Source organism: Caloenas nicobarica, chromosome 4, assembly GCF_036013445.1.
Source record: "Caloenas nicobarica isolate bCalNic1 chromosome 4, bCalNic1.hap1, whole genome shotgun sequence".
Lineage (NCBI taxonomy): Eukaryota > Metazoa > Chordata > Aves > Columbiformes > Columbidae > Caloenas > Caloenas nicobarica.
The window spans coordinates 77,751,657-77,767,987 of NC_088248.1; the positions used below are offsets into that span (position 1 = coordinate 77,751,657).

General features: G+C 46.5%; 1 protein-coding gene across 1 annotated transcript in view; it reads left to right on the forward strand.

Moving 5' to 3' along the window:
* Positions 1-16,331, forward strand: part of SFXN5 (sideroflexin 5) — a 98,435-nt gene that overhangs the window by 48,140 nt on the left and 33,964 nt on the right. The window contains 2 exon segments of the mRNA XM_065633851.1: positions 10,578-10,668; positions 15,350-15,465. Of these exon segments, the coding sequence (XP_065489923.1) occupies positions 10,578-10,668; positions 15,350-15,465 (207 nt within the window).

The following is a 16,331-nucleotide window of genomic DNA, read 5'->3' on the forward strand; positions in this document are numbered from 1 at the left end:
GAGGGCTCGGGAAACCACAGACCAGTTGACTTGTGATTGAGCTTCCCATCGGCTTCACCCTCCGTGTCGTTATCTGACGAGAGGGACAAACAAATTGCTTTCCCCTGAGTGCAGAAGGGCAGATTTTGGCTTTGCGCTTCTTGCAATTAAACGGGAAGCCTTAGCAAATCTTTGCAAACAACCTGATTCTTTTCACATTTTAGAGAGAGAGGAATTGCTGTCGGAGAGAGGCAGTGCTTCTCTCTTAGATCCATCTGCAGCCCTTTGGGATGAGTTTTTTTGAGAAATCGGTATTTTTTTAAAATATATTTTTCATTATTTCAATATTTTTTCCCCAGTATTCCTTTTTTTTTTCCCCACCTACCCCCAGCCCAACCCAATTCACAGCTTCAGGCAAGGAAATCTTTTCCACATCCCCAGTTTTCTCTCATCTCCCATGCAGTGCTCGGGTGAATCAATCGCTTGAAGTAAGGCTGGCAAAGGCATCACAAGGGTTAATTTTTAAGGCTGAGTGTGAGAAAAGAGGTGAAAAGGCCAAGATAAGGGATTTCTTCCGCCTCTAAGTCCTTACGTGACACTTCTGCACCGGCTTTTCCTCCGCACCATCGTGCGACGTCTCCAAGCTTCGCTTGCGACAGACAATATGTTTAGAGGAGCCTGATTACCGCTAGGTAACCTGGATTTCTGCTTCTCCTTCTGTGATTGTCGTTTATTGTGTTCTCCACACACCAGCCTCCTTCCTGCCTTTTCTTTTGATTGCTCTCGTTTTACTGCTTTTCTGAACACTGAGCACTGATTTTTTAAATTTTTTTTTGAAAGAATTGAGTGGATTCCTGTGATTAGACCTTGTTTTCTGCTATCTGGCTGCTGTTCATGATGGTGGTGCACGAAGTGCAATTAATACCAGCTGGTTTTCCTAAGCAAGGCAAACAAAGGCAAAGAGTAGCAAAAAGACTTGAGAAAGACCAAGCGTATTTTAATTTTTTTTTTCCCCTGAATATTCTAGTGCCAAGAGCTTTACTGATCGGAGGGCTTGTAATCATGCAGAAACCCTTTCCAGCAGACGCGCACATAGACTCTTGCTCTCTGCTGATTTTGTCACGCTTTTAAAAGGTTAAAAAAAGCGATGTAATCAAACCCAATATGATTGTTAATAACTGTTCTATATGTATTTTATAAGTAGGTTTCTTAGTTTTGGGAGCAAACTCAATTTGCTGATCCTTGTTGCATCTGATTCAGTTCTTTGGTACTCTGGTCTTTTACTATAGACTTCAGTTTGAGGTCAGGAGTGATTTTGTGGCTGCAATTAAGCACCTGCAAATTAAACCAGATCCAGACAAGGGCTGTGAGCAGCCGCTCTCTGCTTTGTCCCCACGAGTTGTTGGGTTTGTCCCCACGTTCTCCTTGAAGCATCTCAGAGGGGTCATTGCTGTTGGTCTTTTGGATCAGAGCTTTGTACAATCGGGATTTTAATTTCCACCGTCGCAGCTTCACGTTCTGCCAAGACCAGCTCCAAATCTTGCTCCTTGCAGCATGGTTGGACTCGATGGTCTTGAGGGTCTCTTCCAACCACAATGATTCTCTGGTTCTGTGATACTGGAGACTGTCTGTAGATTCTCCAAGGGGTTTCTCTCTTCTGCCACTATCATTTGGCCGCGTTTCTGATGTCTCCCCATAAGCAGCGTCTTGTCCCTCGGCTTGGTGCCCAGGTCTTTAGCTCCTCGTCCGTCTGTTGTCCACTCCGTGTCCCCTGGAGGTGCCGCGTCCATCGGTGCTGCTGGCATCGTCCTCTCCTCTTGGCAGGATGGGCTCTAATTAGCCCGCAGCAAGCCTGGCAGGCAGCCGGAGCGTGTTTTATTAATATACGTAATATATAAATGCTATAATACATATAGAGGTGTGTGTAACTTAACTAGGGGTGGTTGTGACGGCGTAGGGAAAGGGGGCGCAAAACCACATGTGTGAGATCAAGCACCTCTGAAGTGGAGGGACAGTGGGGTTTGCCCCAGTTAATGAAGTTTCCTTCCCTCCCCTTTCAAATATACCGGAGTTTGTAACTTCTAATGAGGTTTTTATTAAGTGCAAGTTTGGGATTGATGGTCTTGTCAGTACAGAAGCAAATAAATAAGTTGTTCTCACTAAGCAACCTGAGCTAAATTCTGACAAAGTAGGTGTTTTGTCTTCTTTTGTGTAAAAAGGAGAGAGATGCAATGTCATGTAACCATGACTGCCAGCCATGCTGGGTATTTTGGAGTGATTTATACACTTAAAATGTACCTGCCCAGGATTTGAACCTTTCCTTTTGACTTACCTTGCTGGGTGAAAAATGGTAAAAAAATCAGGCGATTAATTAATGCCATTAGTAACTCTGGTGCTGTCAGCGACTAATGACTCACCTGGGAGTCGCCGCTGGGGTACAAGAGGGTATTTAAAGTGCCTCTTCACAGGCAGATCCAGGTCTTCTCATTTTAGTAGTGCCTCCTTGCTTCCTGACCCTAAATACCGACTCCGGATGAGCCAGCGGAGGTTTGGAACCAGTTCCAGCGTGGTTTAGTGACGCTCTGGCTTAGTGTGTGGTGCACACCTGGTGCTTTCACAAAGTGTGAAAGTACACGGAGTTAAACTTGAATATGTGTAAAAACAAACTAGTCTAAAACTGGAGACAAACAAGACAGTTGTTAATGACCTGATCTGGTTTGATACTTTTTCTCACTGCAAAAAGGCAAAGGAAAAAAAAAAAACCAAACATTCCTGCTTATCTGGGGCTTTGTACAGTTCAGTTTTAGTATCCCTGCCACTGTTTTTTATGGGTTCAATAGGTTTTTTTCCAGCAAACTGCTGCAGCAGTTGGGAGATGTTGGGTCTCTTGGGCTGCTTCTCGCTCCTCTTGTCCTTCCAGTGGCCGGGCAGAAATGGAGCGTGCGGGAACTTCTTGCCTTGGGGTGAAGAAAAAGATGGTTTAGATGAGTCTGTGGTTGCAACCAGGTGAGCCAAGGTGGAGGTTTGTCCCTCCGACCGCTCCTGCCGACCTGTCCACCAAGGGCTTGTGTCTCCACCAGCGCACAACAGGAGTTTGAAGGAGAAACCGGCAACAACCTCAGCGCAGGACGGACATGGAGCTGCTGGAGAGGGGCCAGAGGAGGCCCAGCAATGATGCGAGGCTGGAACAGCTCTGCTGGGAGGACAGGCTGAGAGAGCTGGGGCGTTCAGCTGGAGAAGAGAAGCTCCGGGGAGACCTTATTGTGGCCTTTCCGGACTTAAAAGGGGCCGATGAGAAAGATGGGGACAGACTTTTGAGCAGGGCCTGTTGTGATAGGACAAGGGGTGATGGTTTTAAACTAAAGGAGGGAGATTCAGGCTGGACATGAGGAAGGAATTGTTGTCCCTGAGGGTGGTGAGAGCCTGGCCCAGGTTGGCCAGAGAGGTGGTGGCTGAATCATCCCTGGAGACATCCCAGGCCAGGCTGGACGGGGCTCTGAGCAACCTGAGCTGGTGCAGATGTCCCTGCTCATGGCAGGGGGGGCACTGGGGGAGCTGGGAAGGGCCCTTCAACCCAAACCCTTCTGTGACTCTATAACAATCTGCTGAAATTAAATGCAACTGAATCTCTTGTAGAGCAGCGACGGGCAGAGCTCTTGTGGGGAACAGCGCAGGTGCTGCAGGAACCTCCACCACGCTCTGTGGGATCCCTGCAGATCCTTGGGGTGTCCCTGGCAGGTTGGGCTCCGCTCTCAGCTCTGTTGCACCGTTGGGAAATCGAGACAGAAGTGACGTGACTTGGTGTCGGGACCGATGTAGGCAGCTCTTCAGAGCAGAAACTCAAACCTGATGCTCCAGAACTCAAATTCCTGCTCTCACCGTGGGGAATCTCCCCTCCCAATGCAGGTTTCTTCTGAAGTCATCTTGGGGCAACTTGCTCCTGTGCGGAAGTCTTGGCGACATTATTTCCAAGAAAATACAGCTTTTTGGAGACTCCTGTAGTTATTGTAGGGTTTCTGCAGAGCTGCTGAATTCTTGAAACACTGTAATTTGTCTTTGAGATTTTTGGTTGTATTCCCATGGGGTTCATAGATTGTAATTGGTGCAGAAATTTCAGCCGCAGTCAGAACTGGTCAAGCACAGAGGTTACACAAAAATTATAACTCCTAAATTTTATATTTAGCTGTATCAGGAAAAAAAAAAGAGTCATGTAGGAGTCTAATCAGCAAAGCTCAGTGTTGGTCTGAGAGATCGGATTAAAGGAGAGGCTGCTTCTGGACACATGGACATTGCAAAAATGATATCTTTAAACAAGCTGGATTTCCTCCCTCAAAAAAAGTTAGCATTTTGCAAAATCAAAATGTGCTTTGTCTTGAAAACTTCCCTTACAACCCAAGACATTCTCAGAACCACACAGGATTTCAGCAGAAAGATCTTATTTTTCTTCTCCAAAGGATGGTGAGAGGTGAAGGTTGTTGAAGCCTGAGATTATCGCTGCAAAGTAATATTAATGTTGTAATGGTTGTGTCACAGCAGCTTTGGCAAGGCCTGACTCCCACAGCCCAGCAAACTGCTCCTGATACCGTTTACAAGGGACACTTGTGCTCTGATACGCAGGTTTAAAATCTTCTCATGCCGGTGAGTGAGAATAATAAAAAGTTACATTTACAGCTTTGTCCTTTAAAAAAAAGCACCAGTGATGCTTGAGGGTGTCCAACCAAAGCTAGGAGGAGAATCTAAGAACTTTAATTAGATGAATTAGAGTTGCGCTGGCTCATTACACTTATAAAATTCATGAGCAATAAAAACCCAGGATTTTTACATATTTTTTTTCCCCTGTGTTCAGGAGGGACAGGAGCTTGCTGGACCAAGTTTTAAGTCTCGACTGTGATGCAGGGAGAGCATCTTTGGTGCAGCCCTCGGAGGCAGCAACCAGTTCCTTCCCACACCATCAGTGCCACCAAACACGGGTTGCTCCTCCTTCCCCGCTCCCATCACACACTTAACTCGTGCACACACCATTTCTCACTCTCCTCTCTAGGTGGAGGTGCCCCTGTGGATTTTTCTAATCCCAGCTCCTTCTTTCCGATAATTGTCTGTGAGCCGTGCGGAGCGGCTGCATTGACAGCGTGTGAATTTGGTGTGATGCCCGTAAATCAGCTTGTGAGATGGCGCGGGAGGCCACCCACTGCCCGCGGGACTCGCCACCGCTTGGGGACATCAGGAGACACTGAGAAGCTGGAGAAAGTCGGTGCAAAGCAGGAGGAGGGATGGGGGGGATGGACCTTGGCCGGGCGCTGCTGCCGCGGTGAAGCGTTACGGGGAGCTGGTAGCAGGAGGAAAATCGCGGTAGGTTGGAAGAGCTGATGATAAAGTTGTGTTGGGGGCTTAGAGATTTTAAAGGAAGCGGCACCTGGAGAATGGGTGGTGGAGGATTCTGCCCGTCGGGTGAGACCCCCCTGCAGTGCTGGTCCAGCTCTGGGTCCTCAGCACAGGACACACATGGAGCTGCTGGAGAGGGGCCAGAGGAGCCCCAAGAATGATCCGAGGCTGGAACAGCTCTGCTGGGAGGACAGGCTGAGAGAGCTGGGGTGGAGTTCAGCTGGAGAAGAGAAGCTCCGGGGAGACCTTAGTGCGTCCTTTTCCGACTTGAAAGGGTCAATAAGAAAGATGCGGACAGACTTTTGAGCAGGGCCTGTTGTGATAGGACAAGGGGTGATGGTTTTAAACTAAAGGAGGAAGATTCAGGCTGAACATGAGGAAGGAATTGTTGTCCCTGAGGGTGGTGAGAGCCTGGCCCAGGTTGGCCAGAGAGGTGGTGGCTGAACCATCCCTGGAGACATCCCAGGCCAGGCTGGACGGGGCTCTGAGCAACCTGAGCTGGTGCAGATGTCCCTGCTCATGGCAGGGGGGGCACTGGGGGAGCTGGGAAGGTCCCTCCAACCCAAACTGTTCTGTGATTCTGTACCTCTCCTGCAATTTTGCATTTTCTCAAGACTGCACCATTTTCCTCCATTGAAGCATCCAGCTGTGGGGCTCCTGGGGTCATCCCTTCTGTAGTGATCTTGGGTAGGACTCAAGGTTCCTCCTTTCCTTACTCTTACTCCTCTCCTCTTCCTTCTCCACTTGGATTGTTAGTGTTTTCCCATCCCTTATACTCCTCCATTCTGTTCTCCTTGACTTGGTAAAGCTCCAGTTGGTAAACAGCCCAGTTTTCCATCTCTCTGCCTCCATCTTCACCCCTCAGCCCTAATGAATTATTTTTTTTCTTCCTTCTCCTAATGCTCTTTTCTTCAGTTCAGCTGCATGTTACTCATCAGATCCAATTAGTGTTCTAATTCAGGAATCTGGTGATCTGAGGGCTGAAGGAGAAGCTTCTTTGGAGCCAGTCCCTCCATCCAGGTTGGCTTTCTAGGTCACTTGGAGCAGCCACCTACAGGTGGCCCAGGTTGTCCCAATGCTGCTGGAACCTGAGAAAGCTGAATCCCTTGAATCAGTGGAGATCCCACCAATGCAATTAATGAAGTCTAGAGAGCTGCTCAGTGACATTTAGGTGGCGTCATCTACCAACCAATGTCCACCTTGCTTGCTGGACTCCTAATATTCCTTTATTTCATTAAAAATTCCCTCTCAAAATTAAGTGAAATAACTTCTTGAGCTGCTGGTGTATTTACCACTCTAGAACTGGTTTAGGAGGTGTAGGTTTAGACTTTATCAAACGTCAGTTGTCGCCAGCTTCAGGCGTTCACAAGCCATCTCTCAGGCTTCAAAAATCTTGCAGTCATAAAGGAAAAAAAAATAAAGCACTTATTTTTCAAAAATTCATGTGCTTTTCAAATTCATGTCTTGGTGGACATGAGGCCAGAACTGTTTGAGACAAGAAGGGTAAGAAAAGGCAACAGAAATCTTGGTTTATTATTGCAGAGTCGCTCTGTGACAGTGTCTCATGATGTGGCCTCAAGTCCGGCAACGCCGTGAACTCCATCCTTCTGCTGAGATAACGTTGTTGATGCTGAAAACAAAAACCGGTAGCAAAATAAATAGCAGGAATTCTCGGCACTTGAAGAAGAGGAAGGGAGGAAGGGCAGAGTGCTGCCGGAGGCGTTGCAGAGCCCTGAGTGAGGTTGGACCCGGTTTCGTGTTGCGGGACAGGAGCAGTTGTGGTGTCATGTGTCCCCCATGCCCAGCTGGTCGGGACGCTGTCAACCAGATCAAGGACAAGAGGAAACGGCCTCAAATTGCGCCAGGGGAGGTTGAGGTTGGATCTGGGGACCAATTTCTTCCCCAAAGGGCTGTGGGGCATTGGAACAGGCTGCCCAGGGCAGTGCTGGAATCACCATCCCTGGAGGGGTTGGACAGACGGACATGAGGTTCTCAGGACATGGGGCAGTGCCAGGAGTGGGTTAATGGTTGGACTCAATGATCTTGAGGGTCTTTTCCAAACAAAATGGTTCTATGATTCTATTATAAGGAAGTGCTCTGGAGAAAGAAACCATAAAACACAGGCAATATGAAAAAGCTGGATTTGTCCCCTGATCTGGGGCACAGTGCAGGAATATCCCAAACCAGTAAGTCCTGCACTGAAACCAGTATAGCAAATCCACGCCCAGAGCTGCCGGCTGCACGGAGGATCACTTGTCTTGCTTGAGTTGAGATGTCCCCAGCGCAGACGTCTTCATCTGAGCTGCGTCCCCGGACTTCTTTGATAGTCAGCAGGGATGAACGGGCACCCTTAGGGGTGTTTCACATGAGCACCCACAAATGTCTGTCTTGGGAAGAGAACAAAACCCCTTAAACGGGCTCATTTCTCCGCACTGGGCTGCAAACAGGAGCCCATCTGGAGGCACCACGTTGGGTGTGATGAATCCCGCCTGACTCTCGGTGAGGTGTTTGTGCAGCACCAGCGTTGTGGAGCCCAGATCTGTGACTCAGGCTGTAGGCAGGGGGACGAGAATAATAACACTATTCCTGTGGTTGTTTTCTTAGGGATGAATTTATCTCGATAGTCAGTGTTCTTTGGCCAACCTCTGGGGATTAAACTCATTAAGTTCTCCTTTGTGATGGACCTTTTGCTGAGGTTGAGGAGTCCCTGCTCGTTGTCGGATGCTCTCCTCGACTTGTTTACCCTCATCCCACATCATGACCTGCGGGAAAGAGTTCACAGATTGGCCAAAGCAATTTCCAAACTGTAAAAAAACAAAGCCTCATTAGTTGCCGAAATCTAGTCCTCGCGTTGGGAATTTGGGAGATTGGATTTAAATCTACAGCAACATTTAATTTCATATTCACAGTGGGGTGGTTGCTGTAAGTGGAGGAGCGAGTTCAGCTACAGCACCAGATTGAATCTGAAAGTAAAATGCTCTTATTACCACTGGCCTCACAGCGGTGTCTCTCCCAGGCTCGTCTTTTCTGTTTCAAAAGCTGCTGCTCTTCCACTTCACAGTCAAATCCTTACATCAAACCTACAGGCAGAGGCTGCAAACCCAACAGAATTTGTCATGTACACAGATGAACTTTATCCAGGCTATAAATACCCAAACCCGTGGGGCAGTACCAGCAAAGCCAGGCTTAAGACTGTCTTACCTTTAGTCTTAAATCTACTCATTTTAGACAGCTTTACAGTTTCTGGAAGCATTCAGATTTTGCAAATACTTGGAAAATGTGAAAAAAAAATACATCATTCAGTCATTTTTGAGGGGGAAGAAGATTAAGATGAAACCCTCGTTCTTGCCTAGACTAAGAAGAACCACCGTGGCTCCCTTGGGCTCAGCTCTAGAGTTGTGGTAGCTGAGGAGAGGAGGGAGGGTTCCTGCTGGGGGTCCTGGTGGGACCTTTGTGGGGCTCTGGAAACGCTCCCCGGGGGTTTGAGAACCAGCACTCTGCTTCTCAACACCGTCCTCTCAGCCTCCAAAAAGACGAGATGCACTGCGGATGCATGTATAATGTAGCAGCTTGCAAAATATGTTCTCCCATGCTTTTCTTTATTTCTTTTTTTTTTTTTTTTAAGCCCCCAAATCACTATTTGCTGGCAGGTTTTTGGCTTTGGGTGATTTTGTTTTTTTTTTTAAAAATTTTACTGCATTTTTGGCTGAAAACTTTTTGGCCAGGCATTGCTAAAGACTTGCATTTTCGGCCTAAAATTCCAGGTTTGGGGCTGCTGGGTTTTGTTTGCGCATTTGGGTTTTTTTGGGGGTTTTTTTTGGATGAAAAAGAGAAAATATTGTAGGGGAGAGTAAATCTGAAGACAGAAGTAATTCCCCACAAATAGGTTTGTTTAATTAGTAACCCCACTTCTGTTTGAAACAAATTTTTGATGGAAATTCTCTGACTATCGCTATTAGCCAACCACACTGAGGCTGACGAGGCAGCAACTCTCCTCTGTGCTGTTTATATTAACATACGCAATGACTTAGATCCCTGCAAAACCACGGAGAGCTCTGGATTATTCAAGCGTTGGAGGAGGCAACAAGAAAAAACGATCCATGGTTATAATAAACTGCTTGCTCTCTCTTTTTTTTCTATTAATAGCTCCTTTATAACCCAAATGTTTGCATTGCAGTGGGGTAGTGTAGTTAGCACGGGCTCTGGGAGGGGGAATTAATTGTGTTGGGCCAATCACCACCACTGATATTTGGCTTTTTCCCAGCAGGGTGAGGACTTGCAGCCCCAATGATTTTGTGCTGGATGGGGAAAATGCCAGTGAACTGAGTAAAAATGCAGCTGGGGGCATTTCCAGAAGGACTGAATGGTGTTGCAGTGGTTTCTAGCTTGTCTTTTAGCTGGAAAGGGTTTAAACTCAATGCTTGAGTTCAATCCAACTGTTGGGTTCAACTCAGTAGTTCGTTTCAACCCTTCATTTAAATCCAATGGTTGGGTTCAACACTTCATTCAAGCCCGAGGGTTGGGTTCAGTCCTTCATTGGAACCCAACGATTGGGTTCAACTCAATGATTGGATTCAACCCTTCATTTAAACCCAATGGTCAGCTTCAACCCTTAATTTAAACCCAGCGGTTGGGTTCAACTCAATGGTGGAGTTCAGTCCTTCATTTAAATCCAATGGTCAGGTTCAACCCTTCATTTAAACCCAACAGTTGGGTCCAACTTGACGGTTGCATTCAACCCTTCATTTAAACCCAATGGTTGTGTTCACCTCAACTACTGGATTCAGCCCTTCATTTAAACCCAACAGTTGGGTTCAACTCAGCGGTTGGGTTCAGCTCTTCATTTAAAACCCAGTGGTTGTGTTCACCTCAACGATTGGGTTCAGCTCTTCATTTAAACCCAACAGTTGGGTTCAGCTCAATGGTTGAGTTCAACTCTTCATTTAAACCCAATGGGTTTAACCCTTCCTTTAAACCCCATGTTTGGGTTCAATGCAATAGTTGGGTTCAACTCTTCAGTGAATAAAGGGTTGAACCCAACACAGCTAAACCCTGCTGTGTGTGGGGAGGGTTTAGTTCTCAAAGTCTTCTGTGTGGGGAGAGACCCCGATCGTCGCCCTGCAGAGCTCTGCTGCTGTCTGCAAGCTGTGGCATCGCTCCTTGTAGCTAAACTTTTCTGCCTCTCTGTTTTGTGTTTCGTTTTTTTCTATTCAAAGGTGGGCCTTAATGTTCTGGTTCAGAGAGCGAACAAGTTTACTCCCGCCACTCGTCTCCTGATCCAGAGGTTTGTGCCATTCCCTGCAGTCGGTAAGAAATGACGCCTTTTCTCTATATTCGAAGTGTTGGCTGTAAACCTATGGGTGGGTAAAAGCCACCGGGATGGACACCCAACTCCTGCCTTCTTGATTTATGCCATCAGCGCCGCGTCCCCTCGGTGGCAGGTCCCTGAGTTGATGCAGAATGCGACAGGATGGTGCAAAGCAACATTTTGGCAGGAAAACAATGCAAAGCTGCTGGCAGAGGCAGCTCACGAAGCTTTATCAAGCTCTCAAGTGGTTTAGAAAATTATCATCGTTGTCTGGTCCTTGACTGTCTAAATTTGAGAGCATTTAGTTTGCAAGATCTGGTTTGAATCACATCAGATCAAATCTTTTAATAAGTTGTAGCATTGGGGTTTATTTGCAATAAAAATGCGATGAAATGCTCCTGCTCTAAATATACAGATTTTGAAGAGCCACTGATTAAAGAAAGACCCAAACATGTGAAGAATTAAGGCTGCTGCTGGCTTGTTGGAGTGCAAAATAAACCCTTCTGCAGTTCATCAGCAAACTGCTCGGTGTTTGAGGGAAAGGACATGCTGGACTCAGCCTTTGCTGAAGCCCCAGGTTACAGCGTTCAGCAGCCAATAAGTTATTTGAGCTGCAAAAAAATCACAGATTCACAAAATTCACCAGTGGCATTAGGGTAATTTTTTATCCAAGCTTGTTTATTTATAAAGATAGTGCAAAAATTGTCCAAGCATGGAAGAAAATAATAAGCAAATGAGTTTTGCTCACTGTCACAGGGCCCGTTTCAAGCATGTTAATGCAAAACTTTCCTTTAAGCTTTTTCCTTTGCTGTGCAAGGCCTTCGCTCAAGGATGCTGAGCCCCTTTACCTGTTGCTCGCAGTTTCTCTGGTCTTTCTGCTCCTTTTTTTCACAGAGAGCTGGTTGCTCTGACCCTCCTCCCTTCAATTCCCAGGTTATTTGGGCTTTTAGAATTTTTTTCTACCAGAAAACCAGCTGCTTGCTGTGTCCGCAGAACAGGAGGTAACAGGGACTGTGGTCTGTAGGTCGCATTCAGGCTTTTTTCTGAGCGCTTTAGTTGTATATAGAGGATCTGTGGATGCTGTTATTGTTTTCCTGGATCTTTCCAGGAATATATTTTTAGAGGGTTTCAGCTTTCTTTGGATTTTTAGAACCAGAAGGGCACTGGAGGTGAGGTTGGGTTTGAGTCAGAGATGCACATGAGAAGTCTTTGCCACCTCGTTGATCTATTTTCATACCCGAGTGTAAGGAGAACGAGGTTACGCTCATGTCAGCATTGATTGAGGACCCATAATTAATTTGTTTAGCCTGTAATTAATTCTCTAGTTCTTATTTTGTTTGTGTAACTGTCATCCTTCGTTATGTGCCAGGACATCAGGAATCCTCCCACTAATTGCTGTTTTGTGGTTTTGAAAGCTGCGAGTTATTGGTTTGCAGACCTGGGCAAACTGTTTAATTAAGATGCGTCTTCCCGTTGCTTTCGAGCCACCAGTCCTCAGCAAAAGGGCAGAATTTCACTTTTTTCTACGTAAAAAGCCAGACACTGCTGTAAAGCTCTTGCTCCACTACCATTAAGCAGTTTTCCTTGGGTCCTTCCTTGTGTTCCTCTACCACCGACCTCAGCTGAGATGGTTGATAGCAACTGAAAAATTGGAGATATGCGTCAAAGCTTTGTGGTTTCTCATCCCAAGGGGTCATGAGAGATGGAGATTTGGGGAAGTGCAGCTTCTGCTTGGGTGGAAGATGGCCAGAGTCCCTGCAGAGATGTCAATGAAGCCTTGGGAAGCTGAGGTGGGCACTGGGAAAGCCCTCAGAGATGCTCCACATGTTGTGTCTGTCGTCTCTAGGTCATGTAGGTGTTGTCTTTGCCCGATAAACTAAAGTATATCTGCAGAATTGCTGCCTGTAGGGCATAATTAGCAAAACAGGTTGGCCAGAGAGGTGGTGGCTGAACCATCCCTGGAGACATCCCAGGCCAGGCTGGACGGGGCTCTGAGCAACCTGAGCTGGTGCAGATGTCCCTGCTCATGGCAGGGCGGGCACTGGGGGAGCTGGGAAGGTCCCTTCAGCCAAAATTATTCTATGATATCCAGGCTGTCCAAAAAATCCTCCCCAGGCCTGGGGGACGGATCCAGCGAACCATCCTGGGTGGAAGAGCTCATGGAAATGGCCAAGGTTCTGCCTACTCAGTGGCTCGCCTGATGTAAAAGGGGTTTGTGCTCTGTGTTGGCCACCCAAAAGCATCGTCCGGGTGGTGAAGTTGTTCTCCATGAAGGTTTTCAGTGCAGGAGAAGCGAAGGAGTGCGTCAACGCTGTGTTGCGGGGAGCCACAATTCCTGAATTTGAACAAGAAGGGGCTTGACCCTTTCTTGGAGATGTAGGTGATGAAGGACATCAATGCCCAGGGTTATTGTGAAGAACCCAGTTTCCCCACTTCTTCCCAAGCACTGGATGCGGAAGGTGAGGGAAGTCGCTGGTGATGTTGTGCTTTATACTGGAGATGTATATAGCTAAAAAAACCCACAGAAAACCCCCCCCAAACCCTAAAAGAGGCATCTCATACCTCATCTGCATGAAGTTAAATCTGGTAGAAAGATCCCCGTTGGAGGGAAGGGAGGTGAGGAGGAGGAAGGATTTATTCCCTTGTTTGGTTGTTTGGTTGGTTTTTTTGTGGGTGGGTTTAGAATTGTAAAATGTGTTCAGTTGGTGCACAAGGGTGTGTTTGGTGTGTGGAGAGCACCCTGGTTTAGGAAGGATGTTAATACGGATATTGAAGTAAGGTAGTGAATCGCTTCTGTATCTGAACCCAGTTCCCGCTGTGTCACTAAATGTTTGCACAGAAGTAGTTTCCAGCCTTTCTTATCACAATTTCTTTCCAAATACTGAAAATGGAATTGTCTACACATATATTTATTTATTTCTCATTTTCCCCCTGTATTTGAGACTTCCACAAAATCCAAATTTACCCATCATTAGCAGCATTTTCTGCTTTCTTGGTGTTTTACTGAAACAGAACCAGGGCAGGTAAGACAGTTGCTTGTCTCAGATAAATGGGCTGGAGTCAAGTTTTGAATTCAGGACCTGGTCAGTGAAGCCCTAAGAGGATCCAAGACTTGGAGAAGCATCTTGGTGCGGTGGGAGCTTCATATCTGGACATCCCATCATGTGTCACCCTTGTGTTGGTGCATCCCGGCTTGGCCGGAGCATCTTTTATATGTTCAGTCTTGATTGAAAGCTAAAAGGATGGGGCTAAAAAGTGTTAAAAAGGAAAAAGGGGCTAAACTTGCTTTAAGTAAAATGCCTGTTTTCTTTTTTATCTTGGATTAGGGAGCTGCAGGGTTGTTAACACAGATATTTTGATAGATGGGAAGAGTGGTCCGGTAGTTTGAATATTAAAGAGAGAGACAGAGTGTGCGTGTGTGTATGTTCCTCTTATTCTCGAGTGTAAGGAGCATTTGTCACCACAAATCATCCCTGATTGCAGAGAGCTGCGTTCGTATAGGGCTCACCCACCCACCACCCTCAAAAAATTAGACATTTGTTATATGACATGAATTGAGATTAATTAGCGAATATTAACCCATCAAGCAGTGCAGAAGCACATTTTTGGAAGCGGCGGTACTTGCAGCAACAGCGGGTTTGTGTTAGTTCTGGTTGGAAAGTTTGCAAAAAAATGTAGGGGGGTTGCTGGAAAATGCCAATTTATCAAAACCCAAACTTTTATAGGAATTAGCAGCTTTGCTTTGGAAAAAATCGGGAAGCGTCTGGGCCCTGGAGAGGAGCTGCATCTGGGAAGGATGTTCCGCAACCCCAACTCTTCACACGTTGCTTGAGGAGCAGAATTTGGGGTCACCTCGAGAAGGTGACACGGGCTGACCACAGGGCTCATATTTGGGAAATATGAATTTTGGGACCCAGCGTCCTCCACAGCGCTGCTGGTTTGTGTTGCTGTTCGGAAAAATATTGTTAAAGCGAACAAGCAGGTGTCTAATAGAGAATAAGTCCGCACAGCCATTTTTCTGCTAAAACGTGAAATAAAGGCATATAGTCAGCAGGAGGCCTACTAATGGGATACGTGCCCATGAAAACAGCCCAACTTTGTCTTATTTGATTAAAAAAATATAATTCTGTCCTCTTGAAGAGCTCAGCTCTAAGCTGTCCTTCATAGCTCAGTGCAATCCCCTGCGGTGTATTTCCATCATACCTGCTAAAATCCATTCTTTTGAGAAGAGTTTGTCTGCTGGCTTAGTAAGGGGAGTTAAAACCAGCTCTGGGATGCACTATCAGAAGAGGCAGCTGTCAATCGACAGTGCCTGGTTGGCCAAGACCAACTGGTAGCCCAGTGCAAGGACATGTTTGACTTAGTAGATGAAAATGTTGAGTGGTGAATCACTATGGGAGCTGGGAGCAGGTCCGAACACCAGCATCTGGGAATACTGGTATTTCTTTGTGTCAATACCTTTCTGATTGTGGCAGCAGATCCTTTTGCAAGTGAAAGAAAATTATCTTGATTATTTTCCTCCTCTTAAGAATCAAATCATTGTCTTGGCTTCTTGACTTGCAGAAACTTCTTGGCAGATTGATGCAGGCAAAGCTGAAGGGCTGTCATGGCGAACAGAAGCTTCCCATTTGGGATTGACCGGGGCTGCCTCGCTAATCACAATGCTTTTCTCATCCTCAGCTAGTGCCAATATCTGCAACGTTGTCCTGATGAGGCACACGGAGCTGGAAGAAGGAATCGACGTTTTGGACAATAACGGCAACATCGTCGGGTCTTCCAGAATTGCTGCAAAACACGTACGTACCGGCGATGGTCCTGGCGAATGATCGGGTGAGCTTGTGCACAACAAATTGTACACAAGGAATCCCACAGCCATAGGAATCGATGACTTGAAAGAGATAGAAATAAATGAGCTTTACCCATCATGCAGGAAGAACAAAGCGATAAAACCTCATGCCTGCGTTGTGCCCACGTGTGCGGTCGCGTAGCCACAAAGCCGAGCGTGCTGGTGGACACGGGCTCGTGTCACGTTGGTTGGCAAATTCAGTGCCTGACCCTGATGGTTTGGAAGGTTTTGACATCGGGAAGATCCTGTTCTACCCTGATGCTTTCACAGCCTTAGGATTTCTCTGTGGAAACTTGTAAGCAGTTCATGTTGAATATGAAGCAAAGCTAACTTACACCTTTTTCTAGATGAGAAAGACTTCATTTTGGAGCAGAGTAGCTTTTTAACCCTCGCTGTGTCAAAACCGCATTAACGATTGCCAACCGAAGCTTTGTAGGGGTAACCAGATGTTTTATCCTCGCCCTAACACCTGTTTTTTTCCCCTATAACCTTCTACTCTTTGCCATCTGCCTGCAATTATTCCCTTTTCTTCCCTTCTTACATCGTTTTGTCTTCTGAGCATCATCTGATTGTCTGAGGCGTGTTGTTTCCAAGTGGGCTTTAATCTGAAATGTAAAGCATGTACCGAAGCACACGCCCAGGCAGAGGAGTTAATAATATAAATGCTTGGCATTTCTCTCGCTCCTTCTGTCCAAAGCTCTTAAGGCACTTCGTAGACAGCAATTAATGTACAGATTTACAGTCCTCGGCAAGAAATGGGAGATCTCTAATATCTCTCCATATTGTTGTGTAACGGGGAGCTTAAAACAATCTGTT